We start from the raw sequence: 17,209 nt of genomic DNA, 5'->3' as shown, positions 1-17,209 counted from the left end.
AACGATGGGCACCGAGGGGTGAAATGACTCGCGTCAGTACCACCCTCAGTGTTCGGTTCAACCTGTAAAACAAAAAAAAAAAAAAAAAAGGTTAGGTTAGGTTAGGTTCTCCCCCGACGGGACCCACCTTGTCGTGGTGGGGGAGCTTGCGGGCCTTTAGTTAGGTCCTACTAAGCGGTTCCATACCCGGCCCTGACCTTAACTGGTTGGGGCCGGAGCAAAAGAGCCCCCCCTGGCCTTGGATGGCTGTGGGTGGCAGGTCGGAGGTAGCCTGCTAGCACTTAGCAAAGCCCTAGTGTAAGGAGTCCACTACTTAAAAACTCTGAGTCACCCTGTCCTTAGCTGGATGGGGTGGCAAGGTCGGAGGCAGCCTGCTCGCTCGCAGCAAATGCCCTAAGGGAAGGACAACCCTGACAGAAAACCCTTCAACCCCCAACTCGTCATGGGGGTCTCTTGGCACGGAAGTAGGAACGTGTCCACGAGGACCCTGTGGGGCACCTGGCGCCCCCCACAGTATCTAGCCTTCCCCGTGGTACGCTGCTCTGCTACGGGGCGACGCAACCTTCATGCCCACTCGTGGGAACTATATGGATTTGAACATAAAGAACCCAGGTTCATCAACTGGCCAAATGATGAGCGGGAGCCAAACCGCAAAAGTAATGCAAAACGCAGATTTGGGAAGAAATGTGGAAGATCTGAGGCAGGCTTCCCCAGCTGGTGCTGGCACTGTGTCCGTTGGTAGCGCTGCGAGGCAGGACTCTACCTCTGGACGAAAATCCGAGTCGGAGACTGCAACTCCACCCGCAGCTAGAAGAGACAGCGGCGTAGCTGGTTCAGATGGAGACACGCTTCAAAGCGCGGTAATCCATCTCCGTAAGTGTATCGCCACACAGGATGGTGGCTACAAGCTGTTAGTCCAGAAGGCGTCGGCTCTGGAGGCGTGGTCGATCAAGACGAGGAGCCCGGACGTCAAAACTGCAATTGACGATTTGCTGAATGTTATCGCGGGCCTCAAGGGTAGTCGCGAAAACGTTATTAAGGCCTTCAACACCCTGACCCAGCGCGTCCCAAAGAGCGAGCAGACGCCCAAAGCCGGCAAGATGGACACGGCTGCACAAACTGAGAGGATATCAAAGGACGTAGGTTCTCAAACTTCGGGCAGCACTGATGTCCAAAGCTCGGCTATACTCAGTGCCATCGCCGAAGTCAAGGTGATAATAGCCAGGACTGATGCCAGAGTAACCGAGCAGCAAGAGCAAATCGACAAACTCCAAAGCCGGCAGGAGATTGCCAGCAGCCGATCAGCCGCGAGAAAAGGCTCGGGTAATGCTCGGGTAACTGAAAAGCAGAGCATCACTACCTCGAATAAAAAGAAGCCAGTAAATAAAAATGATAAGAGCCAGAGTGGCACTAACCGGCTTGGGCCACCTAAAGTCGTCGACACCGAATGCACCGACGCACTGGGCTACGTTGCAACTGCGTCGCAATGCACCCAAGACACGGAATTCTCGCCGACAGATCCGGAGGACGGCTTTACCTTGGTATCTCGGAAAACTAGGAGACCGAAGCCTGAAGTTTCCAACCTTCCAAACGCTCGGAAACGCATCAGAGTTCCTAAAAATCAAGCCGTCATAATTGAGAAACCCACCGGCTCAACATCATATGCGGACATGATCCGCTCGGTCAAGGCAGTGGTTGTCGAAGAAAATATTTCGTCGTCTGACATCACGACAAGAAGGGCCAAGTCGGGTAACGTCATCCTGGAGATCCCTGGAAAGGATCAAGCGGACAACCTCGCTACGGCCCTGCGGACTAGACTCGGTGGAAACATTGGCATCAGACGCCCTGCTCCAAGTGTTGCGCTTCTCATAGTCGGGATAGAAGACTCGGTTGAAGACCCAGAACTCCGGGCTGCTCTAGCAAGTTTTGATCCTGAACTGCAAGGCATGAACTCTGTCAATATCCGCCAGGGCAAAAGTGGAATCAGATCGGCAGTTGTCAGGGTCCCAATTAGGGCTGGTCTCAAGCTCGCGGAGGCTAGGAAAATTAAAATTGGTTGGGCAGTCTGCAGAATCAGACAGTTGGACGACAGAGCCCTAGCATGCAACAAGTGCAAAGAGAAAGGGCACTCAGCCAGTGCATGCACAGGTGCAGAGAAACGTCGCTGCTTTCGCTGCAAAGAATCCGGGCATCTTGTAGCAGTCTGTCCCTCCCCTGCTGACGAATCTACGTCAGCCACGGACACAAACAGCAAGAGTGAATCAATCACCCCATCTGGTACAAACGCTCGGGGCTGCGAGGTGCGTCCTGACCAGTTATCATGAGTACCTTCCTACAGATCAATCTCAACTGCTGCAAGGCAGCTCAAGCGCTGGCGTTACAGCAGGCTGCAGAGTCCAACGTCGATCTCCTCATCGTCAGCGAGCCCTGCCCAACGAAGGTCGACGCATGGTACTACGACGCTCACGGTAAAGCGGCTATAGCATGCCTCCGTGGTCTCCCAGTGGACATAGTCGGCCCTACTGAACCAGGGTTCACGTGGATCCAGGCTGGTACCCTCCGCATCTATTCTTGTTATTGGTCCCCCAGGTCTGACCCCAACCTCGCCCAATACTCTGCGTTTCTCAGCAACCTTGAGCACAGCATTAGAAGTCACAGCGGAGACTCTCTTATTTGTGGAGACTTCAACGCGCACCATTCCGCCTGGGGCAGCTGCTCCAATAACAAGAAAGGTGATGCACTGATGGACCTCATCCAGTCCCTAGGCCTCATTATATGCAACACTGGCACGACCCCCACTTTCCAGAGGGCGTCTGGCTCCTCGGTGATCGACATCACTCTGGCCTCCCCCCGTGTGGCTTCCAGAATATCTAATTGGTCTGTCTTAGACACGGTGACCTTAAGCGATCACAGCTACATCCAGTTCACTCTCTTGTCCGCGCCCATTAAGCCAGTCAACGCGACATACTCTCGGAGACTCCACGCACCCGCTCTGGCGTCCTTTCTCTCGACCGGTCAACTACTACACTTCAGCAACAGTACTGACGTGGATGAAATGGCTATCAATCTGAACTCGGCGCTCTACGCCGTTTGTGGCCTACCCTTGGCAGACAATAAAGGTAAAAGGAGGAGCGTACACTGGTGGTCCCCGAGCCTAAGCGCGTTGCGCAAGACCGCAAACCATCTGCGTCGTGTTTTCCAGCGCAAGCGCCGACGCCTTGGTGCTGCCGCCTGCACTGATGAAGAGCTTGCTGCAAAATCCGCGAAACTGGCCCTCGTTAAAGCAATCAGAAACGCCAAAGATCAAGCCTGGAGACAACTATGTGACGACGTCGAACGGGACCCATGGGGAAAGCCCTACAAGATTGTAATGGGAAGAATGAATGTAAGGACTCCCATCCCCGGGCTTAATCTCCCAGGAAGGCTCCCAGCTATAATCCAGCACCTCTTTCCGTCACATCAGATTAATCACCTGAACACCTTTTGCCCATCATTGTCGACCCCTGCACGGAAGATCGACCTAGAGGAGCTGAAATCAGCGTGTAAAAAACTAAAGAGCGGTACTGCCCCTGGTCCAGACGGAGTGACGAGCGAAATTCTCAAAATTCTCATCAACAAACAACCCGCACCTTTCCTTCACATTGCAAACGAGTGCCTCCTGCAGGGCCGATTCCCTACTGCGTGGAAAAAGGCCAGACTTGTTCTTCTCAGGAAAGGTGACAAGCCTTTAGACGTACCCTCGTCCTATCGCCCGTTGTGTCTTCTTGACACTGCAGGCAAGCTATTTGAGAAAATGGTAGAAAACCGCATAACTGAGGAGCTGGCTCGAGGCGATGACCTAGCGGACTGTCAATTTGGTTTCCGGAAAGGCCGGTCCACCATAGCCGCTATCCAAAAACTCTTATCCTGTGTGGAGACCTCAGCGGGTCAGAAGATTGGCATTCTGACATTCGACGTTAGAAATGCCTTTAATTCAGCCTCCTGGGAGAAGATTCTGTTCGCCTGCGAAGACAAGGGCATTTCTACTCCCATCTTACGCATTCTGCACAGCTACTTCCATGACCGCTACCTAACTTCGACAGCAAATGGCACAGAATCTGTCACAGCCGTCACCAGTGGTGTTCCGCAGGGCTCCGTCCTTGGCCCTACCCTGTGGAACATCATGTACGATGGCCTATTGCGTGAGCCTCTCCCCTCAGGGGTCGAATTTCTAGCATACGCGGACGATGTGGCTCTCATCGCCAAAGACAAGGACATCTGTGTATTGGAACGACTTCTCTCTGAAGGAGCTGACACTGTCGTCAGATGGATGAAAGTGATGGGTCTTGATTTGGCAATCCAGAAATCCGAGGCAATCGTGATCACCAACACAAGGACGCACAATGACCTCCGAATTACCATCGACGGTGTTCAGATTAGAGCGGTGAATAGCGTCAAATACTTGGGCCTCCACATTGACCAGCGACTCAATTTCACCACGCACGCGGCCAGCGTGGCCGCCAAAGCAAGCAAGGTGGCGTCAAATTTGTCAAGGATTCTTCCCAACATAAGCGCTGCTACTCCAAGAAAGCGAAGACTCCTAGCAGGGGTTGTTCACTCAATTTTATTGTACGGCGCCCCGGTATGGTCTGGAAGGATGTCCAATACTGGTATCGAAGAACTGGCCAAATGCCAACGCAGGATTGCGCTGAGGGTGGTCTCAGCGTACTGCACCGTATCGAGAGACGCGGTCCTACTCCTCGCTGATACCCCTCCGATCGACCTACTCGCAGCCGAGCGCCGCGATCTCTTCAATGGAAGACAGTCTGGCGTCCTACCCAGCACTATCCGAGAAACGTTGCTCTCTGACTGGCAATCTCGCTGGGCCACTTGCTCCAATGGTAGGTGGACGTTTCAGCTGATCCCCGACATCAGGCCTTGGGTGATGAGGAAATTCGGCAACGTAGACTTTCATCTTACCCAGGCCCTCACTGGTCACGGCTGTTTCGCTCAATACTTGCACCGATTTGGCAAGTTAGAGTCCCCTGAGTGCTGGTTCTGTGGCGACGCATGTGACGACGCCAATCACACTCTATTCATCTGCGATGCCTGGGCTTCACGAAGACGCGATCTCGCCATATTCCTAGGATGTGATGTGAGCCCGCGAACCATCATCCCAATGATGCTGCGCTCCAAGGAGAACTGGTCTGCGGTCAGAAATTTCGCCACCCAAGTACTATCAATGAAGGAAGCTGAAGAGAGGCGCCGTCAAGCACTAATTAACCAACCGTAGTTAAGATATCTATCTGTGGGCCGAAGGCCACACCTTGAGGGTTAGAGGCCCTCTATTGCCTGTAAATAATAATTATGTAAATTGTATTAAGATTAAGTATTTTATTAAATAAACGATGGGCACCGAGGGGTGAAATGACTCGCGTCAGTACCACCCTCAGTGTTCGGTTCAACCTGTAAAAAAAAAAAAAAAAAAAAAAAAAAAAAAAAGGTTAGGGTTAGGTTAGGTTAGGTTAGGTTAGGTTAGGTTAGGTTAGGTTAGGTTAGGTTAGGTTAGGTTCTCCCCCGACGGGACCCACCTTGTCGTGGTGGGGGAGCTTGCGGGCCTTTAGTTAGGTCCTACTAAGCGGTTCCATACCCGGCCCTGACCTTAACTGGTTGGGGCCGGAGCAAAAGAGCCCCCCCTGGCCTTGGATGGCTGTGGGTGGCAGGTCGGAGGTAGCCTGCTAGCACTTAGCAAAGCCCTAGTGTAAGGAGTCCACTACTTAAAAACTCTGAGTCACCCTGTCCTTAGCTGGATGGGGTGGCAAGGTCGGAGGCAGCCTGCTCGCTCGCAGCAAATGCCCTAAGGGAAGGACAACCCTGACAGAAAACCCTTCAACCCCCAACTCGTCATGGGGGTCTCTTGGCACGGAAGTAGGAACGTGTCCACGAGGACCCTGTGGGGCACCTGGCGCCCCCCACAGTATCTAGCCTTCCCCGTGGTACGCTGCTCTGCTACGGGGCGACGCAACCTTCATGCCCACTCGTGGGAACTATATGGATTTGAACATAAAGAACCCAGGTTCATCAACTGGCCAAATGATGAGCGGGAGCCAAACCGCAAAAGTAATGCAAAACGCAGATTTGGGAAGAAATGTGGAAGATCTGAGGCAGGCTTCCCCAGCTGGTGCTGGCACTGTGTCCGTTGGTAGCGCTGCGAGGCAGGACTCTACCTCTGGACGAAAATCCGAGTCGGAGACTGCAACTCCACCCGCAGCTAGAAGAGACAGCGGCGTAGCTGGTTCAGATGGAGACACGCTTCAAAGCGCGGTAATCCATCTCCGTAAGTGTATCGCCACACAGGATGGTGGCTACAAGCTGTTAGTCCAGAAGGCGTCGGCTCTGGAGGCGTGGTCGATCAAGACGAGGAGCCCGGACGTCAAAACTGCAATTGACGATTTGCTGAATGTTATCGCGGGCCTCAAGGGTAGTCGCGAAAACGTTATTAAGGCCTTCAACACCCTGACCCAGCGCGTCCCAAAGAGCGAGCAGACGCCCAAAGCCGGCAAGATGGACACGGCTGCACAAACTGAGAGGATATCAAAGGACGTAGGTTCTCAAACTTCGGGCAGCACTGATGTCCAAAGCTCGGCTATACTCAGTGCCATCGCCGAAGTCAAGGTGATAATAGCCAGGACTGATGCCAGAGTAACCGAGCAGCAAGAGCAAATCGACAAACTCCAAAGCCGGCAGGAGATTGCCAGCAGCCGATCAGCCGCGAGAAAAGGCTCGGGTAATGCTCGGGTAACTGAAAAGCAGAGCATCACTACCTCGAATAAAAAGAAGCCAGTAAATAAAAATGATAAGAGCCAGAGTGGCACTAACCGGCTTGGGCCACCTAAAGTCGTCGACACCGAATGCACCGACGCACTGGGCTACGTTGCAACTGCGTCGCAATGCACCCAAGACACGGAATTCTCGCCGACAGATCCGGAGGACGGCTTTACCTTGGTATCTCGGAAAACTAGGAGACCGAAGCCTGAAGTTTCCAACCTTCCAAACGCTCGGAAACGCATCAGAGTTCCTAAAAATCAAGCCGTCATAATTGAGAAACCCACCGGCTCAACATCATATGCGGACATGATCCGCTCGGTCAAGGCAGTGGTTGTCGAAGAAAATATTTCGTCGTCTGACATCACGACAAGAAGGGCCAAGTCGGGTAACGTCATCCTGGAGATCCCTGGAAAGGATCAAGCGGACAACCTCGCTACGGCCCTGCGGACTAGACTCGGTGGAAACATTGGCATCAGACGCCCTGCTCCAAGTGTTGCGCTTCTCATAGTCGGGATAGAAGACTCGGTTGAAGACCCAGAACTCCGGGCTGCTCTAGCAAGTTTTGATCCTGAACTGCAAGGCATGAACTCTGTCAATATCCGCCAGGGCAAAAGTGGAATCAGATCGGCAGTTGTCAGGGTCCCAATTAGGGCTGGTCTCAAGCTCGCGGAGGCTAGGAAAATTAAAATTGGTTGGGCAGTCTGCAGAATCAGACAGTTGGACGACAGAGCCCTAGCATGCAACAAGTGCAAAGAGAAAGGGCACTCAGCCAGTGCATGCACAGGTGCAGAGAAACGTCGCTGCTTTCGCTGCAAAGAATCCGGGCATCTTGTAGCAGTCTGTCCCTCCCCTGCTGACGAATCTACGTCAGCCACGGACACAAACAGCAAGAGTGAATCAATCACCCCATCTGGTACAAACGCTCGGGGCTGCGAGGTGCGTCCTGACCAGTTATCATGAGTACCTTCCTACAGATCAATCTCAACTGCTGCAAGGCAGCTCAAGCGCTGGCGTTACAGCAGGCTGCAGAGTCCAACGTTGATCTCCTCATCGTCAGCGAGCCCTGCCCAACGAAGGTCGACGCATGGTACTACGACGCTCACGGTAAAGCGGCTATAGCATGCCTCCGTGGTCTCCCAGTGGACATAGTCGGCCCTACTGAACCAGGGTTCACGTGGATCCAGGCTGGTACCCTCCGCATCTATTCTTGTTATTGGTCCCCCAGGTCTGACCCCAACCTCGCCCAATACTCTGCGTTTCTCAGCAACCTTGAGCACAGCATTAGAAGTCACAGCGGAGACTCTCTTATTTGTGGAGACTTCAACGCGCACCATTCCGCCTGGGGCAGCTGCTCCAATAACAAGAAAGGTGATGCACTGATGGACCTCATCCAGTCCCTAGGCCTCATTATATGCAACACTGGCACGACCCCCACTTTCCAGAGGGCGTCTGGCTCCTCGGTGATCGACATCACTCTGGCCTCCCCCCGTGTGGCTTCCAGAATATCTAATTGGTCTGTCTTAGACACGGTGACCTTAAGCGATCACAGCTACATCCAGTTCACTCTCTTGTCCGCGCCCATTAAGCCAGTCAACGCGACATACTCTCGGAGACTCCACGCACCCGCTCTGGCGTCCTTTCTCTCGACCGGTCAACTACTACACTTCAGCAACAGTACTGACGTGGATGAAATGGCTATCAATCTGAACTCGGCGCTCTACGCCGTTTGTGGCCTACCCTTGGCAGACAATAAAGGTAAAAGGAGGAGCGTACACTGGTGGTCCCCGAGCCTAAGCGCGTTGCGCAAGACCGCAAACCATCTGCGTCGTGTTTTCCAGCGCAAGCGCCGACGCCTTGGTGCTGCCGCCTGCACTGATGAAGAGCTTGCTGCAAAATCCGCGAAACTGGCCCTCGTTAAAGCAATCAGAAACGCCAAAGATCAAGCCTGGAGACAACTATGTGACGACGTCGAACGGGACCCATGGGGAAAGCCCTACAAGATTGTAATGGGAAGAATGAATGTAAGGACTCCCATCCCCGGGCTTAATCTCCCAGGAAGGCTCCCAGCTATAATCCAGCACCTCTTTCCGTCACATCAGATTAATCACCTGAACACCTTTTGCCCATCATTGTCGACCCCTGCACGGAAGATCGACCTAGAGGAGCTGAAATCAGCGTGTAAAAAACTAAAGAGCGGTACTGCCCCTGGTCCAGACGGAGTGACGAGCGAAATTCTCAAAATTCTCATCAACAAACAACCCGCACCTTTCCTTCACATTGCAAACGAGTGCCTCCTGCAGGGCCGATTCCCTACTGCGTGGAAAAAGGCCAGACTTGTTCTTCTCAGGAAAGGTGACAAGCCTTTAGACGTACCCTCGTCCTATCGCCCGTTGTGTCTTCTTGACACTGCAGGCAAGCTATTTGAGAAAATGGTAGAAAACCGCATAACTGAGGAGCTGGCTCGAGGCGATGACCTAGCGGACTGTCAATTTGGTTTCCGGAAAGGCCGGTCCACCATAGCCGCTATCCAAAAACTCTTATCCTGTGTGGAGACCTCAGCGGGTCAGAAGATTGGCATTCTGACATTCGACGTTAAAAATGCCTTTAATTCAGCCTCCTGGGAGAAGATTCTGTTCGCCTGCGAAGACAAGGGCATTTCTACTCCCATCTTACGCATTCTGCACAGCTACTTCCATGACCGCTACCTAACTTCGACAGCAAATGGCACAGAATCTGTCACAGCCGTCACCAGTGGTGTTCCGCAGGGCTCCGTCCTTGGCCCTACCCTGTGGAACATCATGTACGATGGCCTATTGCGTGAGCCTCTCCCCTCAGGGGTCGAATTTCTAGCATACGCGGACGATGTGGCTCTCATCGCCAAAGACAAGGACATCTGTGTATTGGAACGACTTCTCTCTGAAGGAGCTGACACTGTCGTCAGATGGATGAAAGTGATGGGTCTTGATTTGGCAATCCAGAAATCCGAGGCAATCGTGATCACCAACACAAGGACGCACAATGACCTCCGAATTACCATCGACGGTGTTCAGATTAGAGCGGTGAATAGCGTCAAATACTTGGGCCTCCACATTGACCAGCGACTCAATTTCACCACGCACGCGGCCAGCGTGGCCGCCAAAGCAAGCAAGGTGGCGTCAAATTTGTCAAGGATTCTTCCCAACATAAGCGCTGCTACTCCAAGAAAGCGAAGACTCCTAGCAGGGGTTGTTCACTCAATTTTATTGTACGGCGCCCCGGTATGGTCTGGAAGGATGTCCAATACTGGTATCGAAGAACTGGCCAAATGCCAACGCAGGATTGCGCTGAGGGTGGTCTCAGCGTACTGCACCGTATCGAGAGACGCGGTCCTACTCCTCGCTGATACCCCTCCGATCGACCTACTCGCAGCCGAGCGCCGCGATCTCTTCAATGGAAGACAGTCTGGCGTCCTACCCAGCACTATCCGAGAAACGTTGCTCTCTGACTGGCAATCTCGCTGGGCCACTTGCTCCAATGGTAGGTGGACGTTTCAGCTGATCCCCGACATCAGGCCTTGGGTGATGAGGAAATTCGGCAACGTAGACTTTCATCTTACCCAGGCCCTCACTGGTCACGGCTGTTTCGCTCAATACTTGCACCGATTTGGCAAGTTAGAGTCCCCTGAGTGCTGGTTCTGTGGCGACGCATGTGACGACGCCAATCACACTCTATTCATCTGCGATGCCTGGGCTTCACGAAGACGCGATCTCGCCATATTCCTAGGATGTGATGTGAGCCCGCGAACCATCATCCCAATGATGCTGCGCTCCAAGGAGAACTGGTCCGCGGTCAGAAATTTCGCCACCCAAGTACTATCAATGAAGGAAGCTGAAGAGAGGCGCCGTCAAGCACTAATTAACCAACCGTAGTTAAGATATCTATCTGTGGGCCGAAGGCCACACCTTGAGGGTTAGAGGCCCTCTATTGCCTGTAAATAATAATTATGTAAATTGTATTAAGATTAAGTATTTTATTAAATAAACGATGGGCACCGAGGGGTGAAATGACTCGCGTCAGTACCACCCTCAGTGTTCGGTTCAACCTGTAAAAAAAAAAAAAAAAAAAAAAAAAAAAAGGTTAGGTTAGGTTAGGTTAGGTTCTCCCCCGACGGGACCCACCTTGTCGTGGTGGGGGAGCTTGCGGGCCTTTAGTTAGGTCTTACTAAGCGGTTCCATACCCGGCCCTGACCTTAACTGGTTGGGGCCGGAGCAAAAGAGCCCCCCCTGGCCTTGGATGGCTGTGGGTGGCAGGTCGGAGGTAGCCTGCTAGCACTTAGCAAAGCCCTAGTGTAAGGAGTCCACTACTTAAAAACTCTGAGTCACCCTGTCCTTAGCTGGATGGGGTGGCAAGGTCGGAGGCAGCCTGCTCGCTCGCAGCAAATGCCCTAAGGGAAGGACAACCCTGACAGAAAACCCTTCAACCCCCAACTCGTCATGGGGGTCTCTTGGCACGGAAGTAGGAACGTGTCCACGAGGACCCTGTGGGGCACCTGGCGCCCCCCACAGTATCTAGCCTTCCCCGTGGTACGCTGCTCTGCTACGGGGCGACGCAACCTTCATGCCCACTCGTGGGAACTATATGGATTTGAACATAAAGAACCCAGGTTCATCAACTGGCCAAATGATGAGCGGGAGCCAAACCGCAAAAGTAATGCAAAACGCAGATTTGGGAAGAAATGTGGAAGATCTGAGGCAGGCTTCCCCAGCTGGTGCTGGCACTGTGTCCGTTGGTAGCGCTGCGAGGCAGGACTCTACCTCTGGACGAAAATCCGAGTCGGAGACTGCAACTCCACCCGCAGCTAGAAGAGACAGCGGCGTAGCTGGTTCAGATGGAGACACGCTTCAAAGCGCGGTAATCCATCTCCGTAAGTGTATCGCCACACAGGATGGTGGCTACAAGCTGTTAGTCCAGAAGGCGTCGGCTCTGGAGGCGTGGTCGATCAAGACGAGGAGCCCGGACGTCAAAACTGCAATTGACGATTTGCTGAATGTTATCGCGGGCCTCAAGGGTAGTCGCGAAAACGTTATTAAGGCCTTCAACACCCTGACCCAGCGCGTCCCAAAGAGCGAGCAGACGCCCAAAGCCGGCAAGATGGACACGGCTGCACAAACTGAGAGGATATCAAAGGACGTAGGTTCTCAAACTTCGGGCAGCACTGATGTCCAAAGCTCGGCTATACTCAGTGCCATCGCCGAAGTCAAGGTGATAATAGCCAGGACTGATGCCAGAGTAACCGAGCAGCAAGAGCAAATCGACAAACTCCAAAGCCGGCAGGAGATTGCCAGCAGCCGATCAGCCGCGAGAAAAGGCTCGGGTAATGCTCGGGTAACTGAAAAGCAGAGCATCACTACCTCGAATAAAAAGAAGCCAGTAAATAAAAATGATAAGAGCCAGAGTGGCACTAACCGGCTTGGGCCACCTAAAGTCGTCGACACCGAATGCACCGACGCACTGGGCTACGTTGCAACTGCGTCGCAATGCACCCAAGACACGGAATTCTCGCCGACAGATCCGGAGGACGGCTTTACCTTGGTATCTCGGAAAACTAGGAGACCGAAGCCTGAAGTTTCCAACCTTCCAAACGCTCGGAAACGCATCAGAGTTCCTAAAAATCAAGCCGTCATAATTGAGAAACCCACCGGCTCAACATCATATGCGGACATGATCCGCTCGGTCAAGGCAGTGGTTGTCGAAGAAAATATTTCGTCGTCTGACATCACGACAAGAAGGGCCAAGTCGGGTAACGTCATCCTGGAGATCCCTGGAAAGGATCAAGCGGACAACCTCGCTACGGCCCTGCGGACTAGACTCGGTGGAAACATTGGCATCAGACGCCCTGCTCCAAGTGTTGCGCTTCTCATAGTCGGGATAGAAGACTCGGTTGAAGACCCAGAACTCCGGGCTGCTCTAGCAAGTTTTGATCCTGAACTGCAAGGCATGAACTCTGTCAATATCCGCCAGGGCAAAAGTGGAATCAGATCGGCAGTTGTCAGGGTCCCAATTAGGGCTGGTCTCAAGCTCGCGGAGGCTAGGAAAATTAAAATTGGTTGGGCAGTCTGCAGAATCAGACAGTTGGACGACAGAGCCCTAGCATGCAACAAGTGCAAAGAGAAAGGGCACTCAGCCAGTGCATGCACAGGTGCAGAGAAACGTCGCTGCTTTCGCTGCAAAGAATCCGGGCATCTTGTAGCAGTCTGTCCCTCCCCTGCTGACGAATCTACGTCAGCCACGGACACAAACAGCAAGAGTGAATCAATCACCCCATCTGGTACAAACGCTCGGGGCTGCGAGGTGCGTCCTGACCAGTTATCATGAGTACCTTCCTACAGATCAATCTCAACTGCTGCAAGGCAGCTCAAGCGCTGGCGTTACAGCAGGCTGCAGAGTCCAACGTCGATCTCCTCATCGTCAGCGAGCCCTGCCCAACGAAGGTCGACGCATGGTACTACGACGCTCACGGTAAAGCGGCTATAGCATGCCTCCGTGGTCTCCCAGTGGACATAGTCGGCCCTACTGAAACAGGGTTCACGTGGATCCAGGCTGGTACCCTCCGCATCTATTCTTGTTATTGGTCCCCCAGGTCTGACCCCAACCTCGCCCAATACTCTGCGTTTCTCAGCAACCTTGAGCACAGCATTAGAAGTCACAGCGGAGACTCTCTTATTTGTGGAGACTTCAACGCGCACCATTCCGCCTGGGGCAGCTGCTCCAATAACAAGAAAGGTGATGCACTGATGGACCTCATCCAGTCCCTAGGCCTCATTATATGCAACACTGGCACGACCCCCACTTTCCAGAGGGCGTCTGGCTCCTCGGTGATCGACATCACTCTGGCCTCCCCCCGTGTGGCTTCCAGAATATCTAATTGGTCTGTCTTAGACACGGTGACCTTAAGCGATCACAGCTACATCCAGTTCACTCTCTTGTCCGCGCCCATTAAGCCAGTCAACGCGACATACTCTCGGAGACTCCACGCACCCGCTCTGGCGTCCTTTCTCTCGACCGGTCAACTACTACACTTCAGCAACAGTACTGACGTGGATGAAATGGCTATCAATCTGAACTCGGCGCTCTACGCCGTTTGTGGCCTACCCTTGGCAGACAATAAAGGTAAAAGGAGGAGCGTACACTGGTGGTCCCCGAGCCTAAGCGCGTTGCGCAAGACCGCAAACCATCTGCGTCGTGTTTTCCAGCGCAAGCGCCGACGCCTTGGTGCTGCCGCCTGCACTGATGAAGAGCTTGCTGCAAAATCCGCGAAACTGGCCCTCGTTAAAGCAATCAGAAACGCCAAAGATCAAGCCTGGAGACAACTATGTGACGACGTCGAACGGGACCCATGGGGAAAGCCCTACAAGATTGTAATGGGAAGAATGAATGTAAGGACTCCCATCCCCGGGCTTAATCTCCCAGGAAGGCTCCCAGCTATAATCCAGCACCTCTTTCCGTCACATCAGATTAATCACCTGAACACCTTTTGCCCATCATTGTCGACCCCTGCACGGAAGATCGACCTAGAGGAGCTGAAATCAGCGTGTAAAAAACTAAAGAGCGGTACTGCCCCTGGTCCAGACGGAGTGACGAGCGAAATTCTCAAAATTCTCATCAACAAACAACCCGCACCTTTCCTTCACATTGCAAACGAGTGCCTCCTGCAGGGCCGATTCCCTACTGCGTGGAAAAAGGCCAGACTTGTTCTTCTCAGGAAAGGTGACAAGCCTTTAGACGTACCCTCGTCCTATCGCCCGTTGTGTCTTCTTGACACTGCAGGCAAGCTATTTGAGAAAATGGTAGAAAACCGCATAACTGAGGAGCTGGCTCGAGGCGATGACCTAGCGGACTGTCAATTTGGTTTCCGGAAAGGCCGGTCCACCATAGCCGCTATCCAAAAACTCTTATCCTGTGTGGAGACCTCAGCGGGTCAGAAGATTGGCATTCTGACATTCGACGTTAGAAATGCCTTTAATTCAGCCTCCTGGGAGAAGATTCTGTTCGCCTGCGAAGACAAGGGCATTTCTACTCCCATCTTACGCATTCTGCACAGCTACTTCCATGACCGCTACCTAACTTCGACAGCAAATGGCACAGAATCTGTCACAGCCGTCACCAGTGGTGTTCCGCAGGGCTCCGTCCTTGGCCCTACCCTGTGGAACATCATGTACGATGGCCTATTGCGTGAGCCTCTCCCCTCAGGGGTCGAATTTCTAGCATACGCGGACGATGTGGCTCTCATCGCCAAAGACAAGGACATCTGTGTATTGGAACGACTTCTCTCTGAAGGAGCTGACACTGTCGTCAGATGGATGAAAGTGATGGGTCTTGATTTGGCAATCCAGAAATCCGAGGCAATCGTGATCACCAACACAAGGACGCACAATGACCTCCGAATTACCATCGACGGTGTTCAGATTAGAGCGGTGAATAGCGTCAAATACTTGGGCCTCCACATTGACCAGCGACTCAATTTCACCACGCACGCGGCCAGCGTGGCCGCCAAAGCAAGCAAGGTGGCGTCAAATTTGTCAAGGATTCTTCCCAACATAAGCGCTGCTACTCCAAGAAAGCGAAGACTCCTAGCAGGGGTTGTTCACTCAATTTTATTGTACGGCGCCCCGGTATGGTCTGGAAGGATGTCCAATACTGGTATCGAAGAACTGGCCAAATGCCAACGCAGGATTGCGCTGAGGGTGGTCTCAGCGTACTGCACCGTATCGAGAGACGCGGTCCTACTCCTCGCTGATACCCCTCCGATCGACCTACTCGCAGCCGAGCGCCGCGATCTCTTCAATGGAAGACAGTCTGGCGTCCTACCCAGCACTACCCGAGAAACGTTGCTCTCTGACTGGCAATCTCGCTGGGCCACTTGCTCCAATGGTAGGTGGACGTTTCAGCTGATCCCCGACATCAGGCCTTGGGTGATGAGGAAATTCGGCAACGTAGACTTTCATCTTACCCAGGCCCTCACTGGTCACGGCTGTTTCGCTCAATACTTGCACCGATTTGGCAAGTTAGAGTCCCCTGAGTGCTGGTTCTGTGGCGACGCATGTGACGACGCCAATCACACTCTATTCATCTGCGATGCCTGGGCTTCACGAAGACGCGATCTCGCCATATTCCTAGGATGTGATGTGAGCCCGCGAACCATCATCCCAATGATGCTGCGCTCCAAGGAGAACTGGTCCGCGGTCAGAAATTTCGCCACCCAAGTACTATCAATGAAGGAAGCTGAAGAGAGGCGCCGTCAAGCACTAATTAACCAACCGTAGTTAAGATATCTATCTGTGGGCCGAAGGCCACACCTTGAGGGTTAGAGGCCCTCTATTGCCTGTAAATAATAATTATGTAAATTGTATTAAGATTAAGTATTTTATTAAATAAACGATGGGCACCGAGGGGTGAAATGACTCGCGTCAGTACCACCCTCAGTGTTCGGTTCAACCTGTAAAAAAAAAAAAAAAAAAAAAAAAAAAAAAAGGTTAGGTTAGGTTAGGTTAGGTTAGGTTAGGTTAGGTTAGGTTAGGTTAGGTTAGGTTAGGTTCTCCCCCGACGGGACCCACCTTGTCGTGGTGGGGGAGCTTGCGGGCCTTTAGTTAGGTCTTACTAAGCGGTTCCATACCCGGCCCTGACCTTAACTGGTTGGGGCCGGAGCAAAAGAGCCCCCCCTGGCCTTGGATGGCTGTGGGTGGCAGGTCGGAGGTAGCCTGCTAGCACTTAGCAAAGCCCTAGTGTAAGGAGTCCACTACTTAAAAACTCTGAGTCACCCTGTCCTTAGCTGGATGGGGTGGCAAGGTCGGAGGCAGCCTGCTCGCTCGCAGCAAATGCCCTAAGGGAAGGACAACCCTGACAGAAAACCCTTCAACCCCCAACTCGTCATGGGGGTCTCTTGGCACGGAAGTAGGAACGTGTCCACGAGGACCCTGTGGGGCACCTGGCGCCCCCCACAGTATCTAGCCTTCCCCGTGGTACGCTGCTCTGCTACGGGGCGACGCAACCTTCATGCCCACTCGTGGGAACTATATGGATTTGAACATAAAGAACCCAGGTTCATCAACTGGCCAAATGATGAGCGGGAGCCAAACCGCAAAAGTAATGCAAAACGCAGATTTGGGAAGAAATGTGGAAGATCTGAGGCAGGCTTCCCCAGCTGGTGCTGGCACTGTGTCCGTTGGTAGCGCTGCGAGGCAGGACTCTACCTCTGGACGAAAATCCGAGTCGGAGACTGCAACTCCACCCGCAGCTAGAAGAGACAGCGGCGTAGCTGGTTCAGATGGAGACACGCTTCAAAGCGCGGTAATCCATCTCCGTAAGTGTATCGCCACACAGGATGGTGGCTACAAGCTGTTAGTCCAGAAGGCGTCGGCTCTGG

General features: G+C 53.0%; 2 protein-coding genes across 2 annotated transcripts; both read left to right on the top strand.

Moving 5' to 3' along the window:
* Positions 1–7,763: 7,763 nt before the first annotated feature.
* Positions 7,764–11,358, top strand: LOC132942672 (uncharacterized). The gene is made up of 2 exons (XM_061011268.1): positions 7,764–8,985; positions 11,180–11,358. Exons 1-2 carry the CDS (start codon positions 7,764–7,766, stop codon positions 11,356–11,358), a joined length of 1,401 nt encoding a protein of 466 aa, XP_060867251.1.
* Positions 11,359–13,157: 1,799 nt separating this feature from the next.
* Positions 13,158–14,305, top strand: LOC132942668 (uncharacterized). Its single transcript, XM_061011263.1, has 2 exons — positions 13,158–14,204; positions 14,261–14,305. Exons 1-2 carry the CDS (start codon positions 13,158–13,160, stop codon positions 14,303–14,305), a joined length of 1,092 nt encoding a protein of 363 aa, XP_060867246.1.
* Positions 14,306–17,209: the final 2,904 nt, after the last annotated feature.

Source organism: Metopolophium dirhodum, chromosome 4 (assembly GCF_019925205.1).
Source record: "Metopolophium dirhodum isolate CAU chromosome 4, ASM1992520v1, whole genome shotgun sequence".
NCBI lineage: Eukaryota > Metazoa > Arthropoda > Insecta > Hemiptera > Aphididae > Metopolophium > Metopolophium dirhodum.
This window is presented reverse-complemented; position numbering and strand designations above follow the sequence as displayed.

Excerpts from the sequence above, each read along its gene's own strand:
- LOC132942672 (XM_061011268.1), top strand. The coding sequence starts at position 7,764 with ATGAGTACCTTCCTACAGATCAATCTCAACTGCTGCAAGGCAGCTCAA. Across the intron at positions 8,986-11,179 it reads AGAGGAGCTGAAATCAGCGT|CTGGATGGGGTGGCAAGGTC; the intron begins GTAAAAAACTAA and ends CCCTGTCCTTAG.
- LOC132942668 (XM_061011263.1), top strand. The coding sequence starts at position 13,158 with ATGAGTACCTTCCTACAGATCAATCTCAACTGCTGCAAGGCAGCTCAA. Across the intron at positions 14,205-14,260 it reads GGGGAAAGCCCTACAAGATT|GCTCCCAGCTATAATCCAGC; the intron begins GTAATGGGAAGA and ends TCTCCCAGGAAG.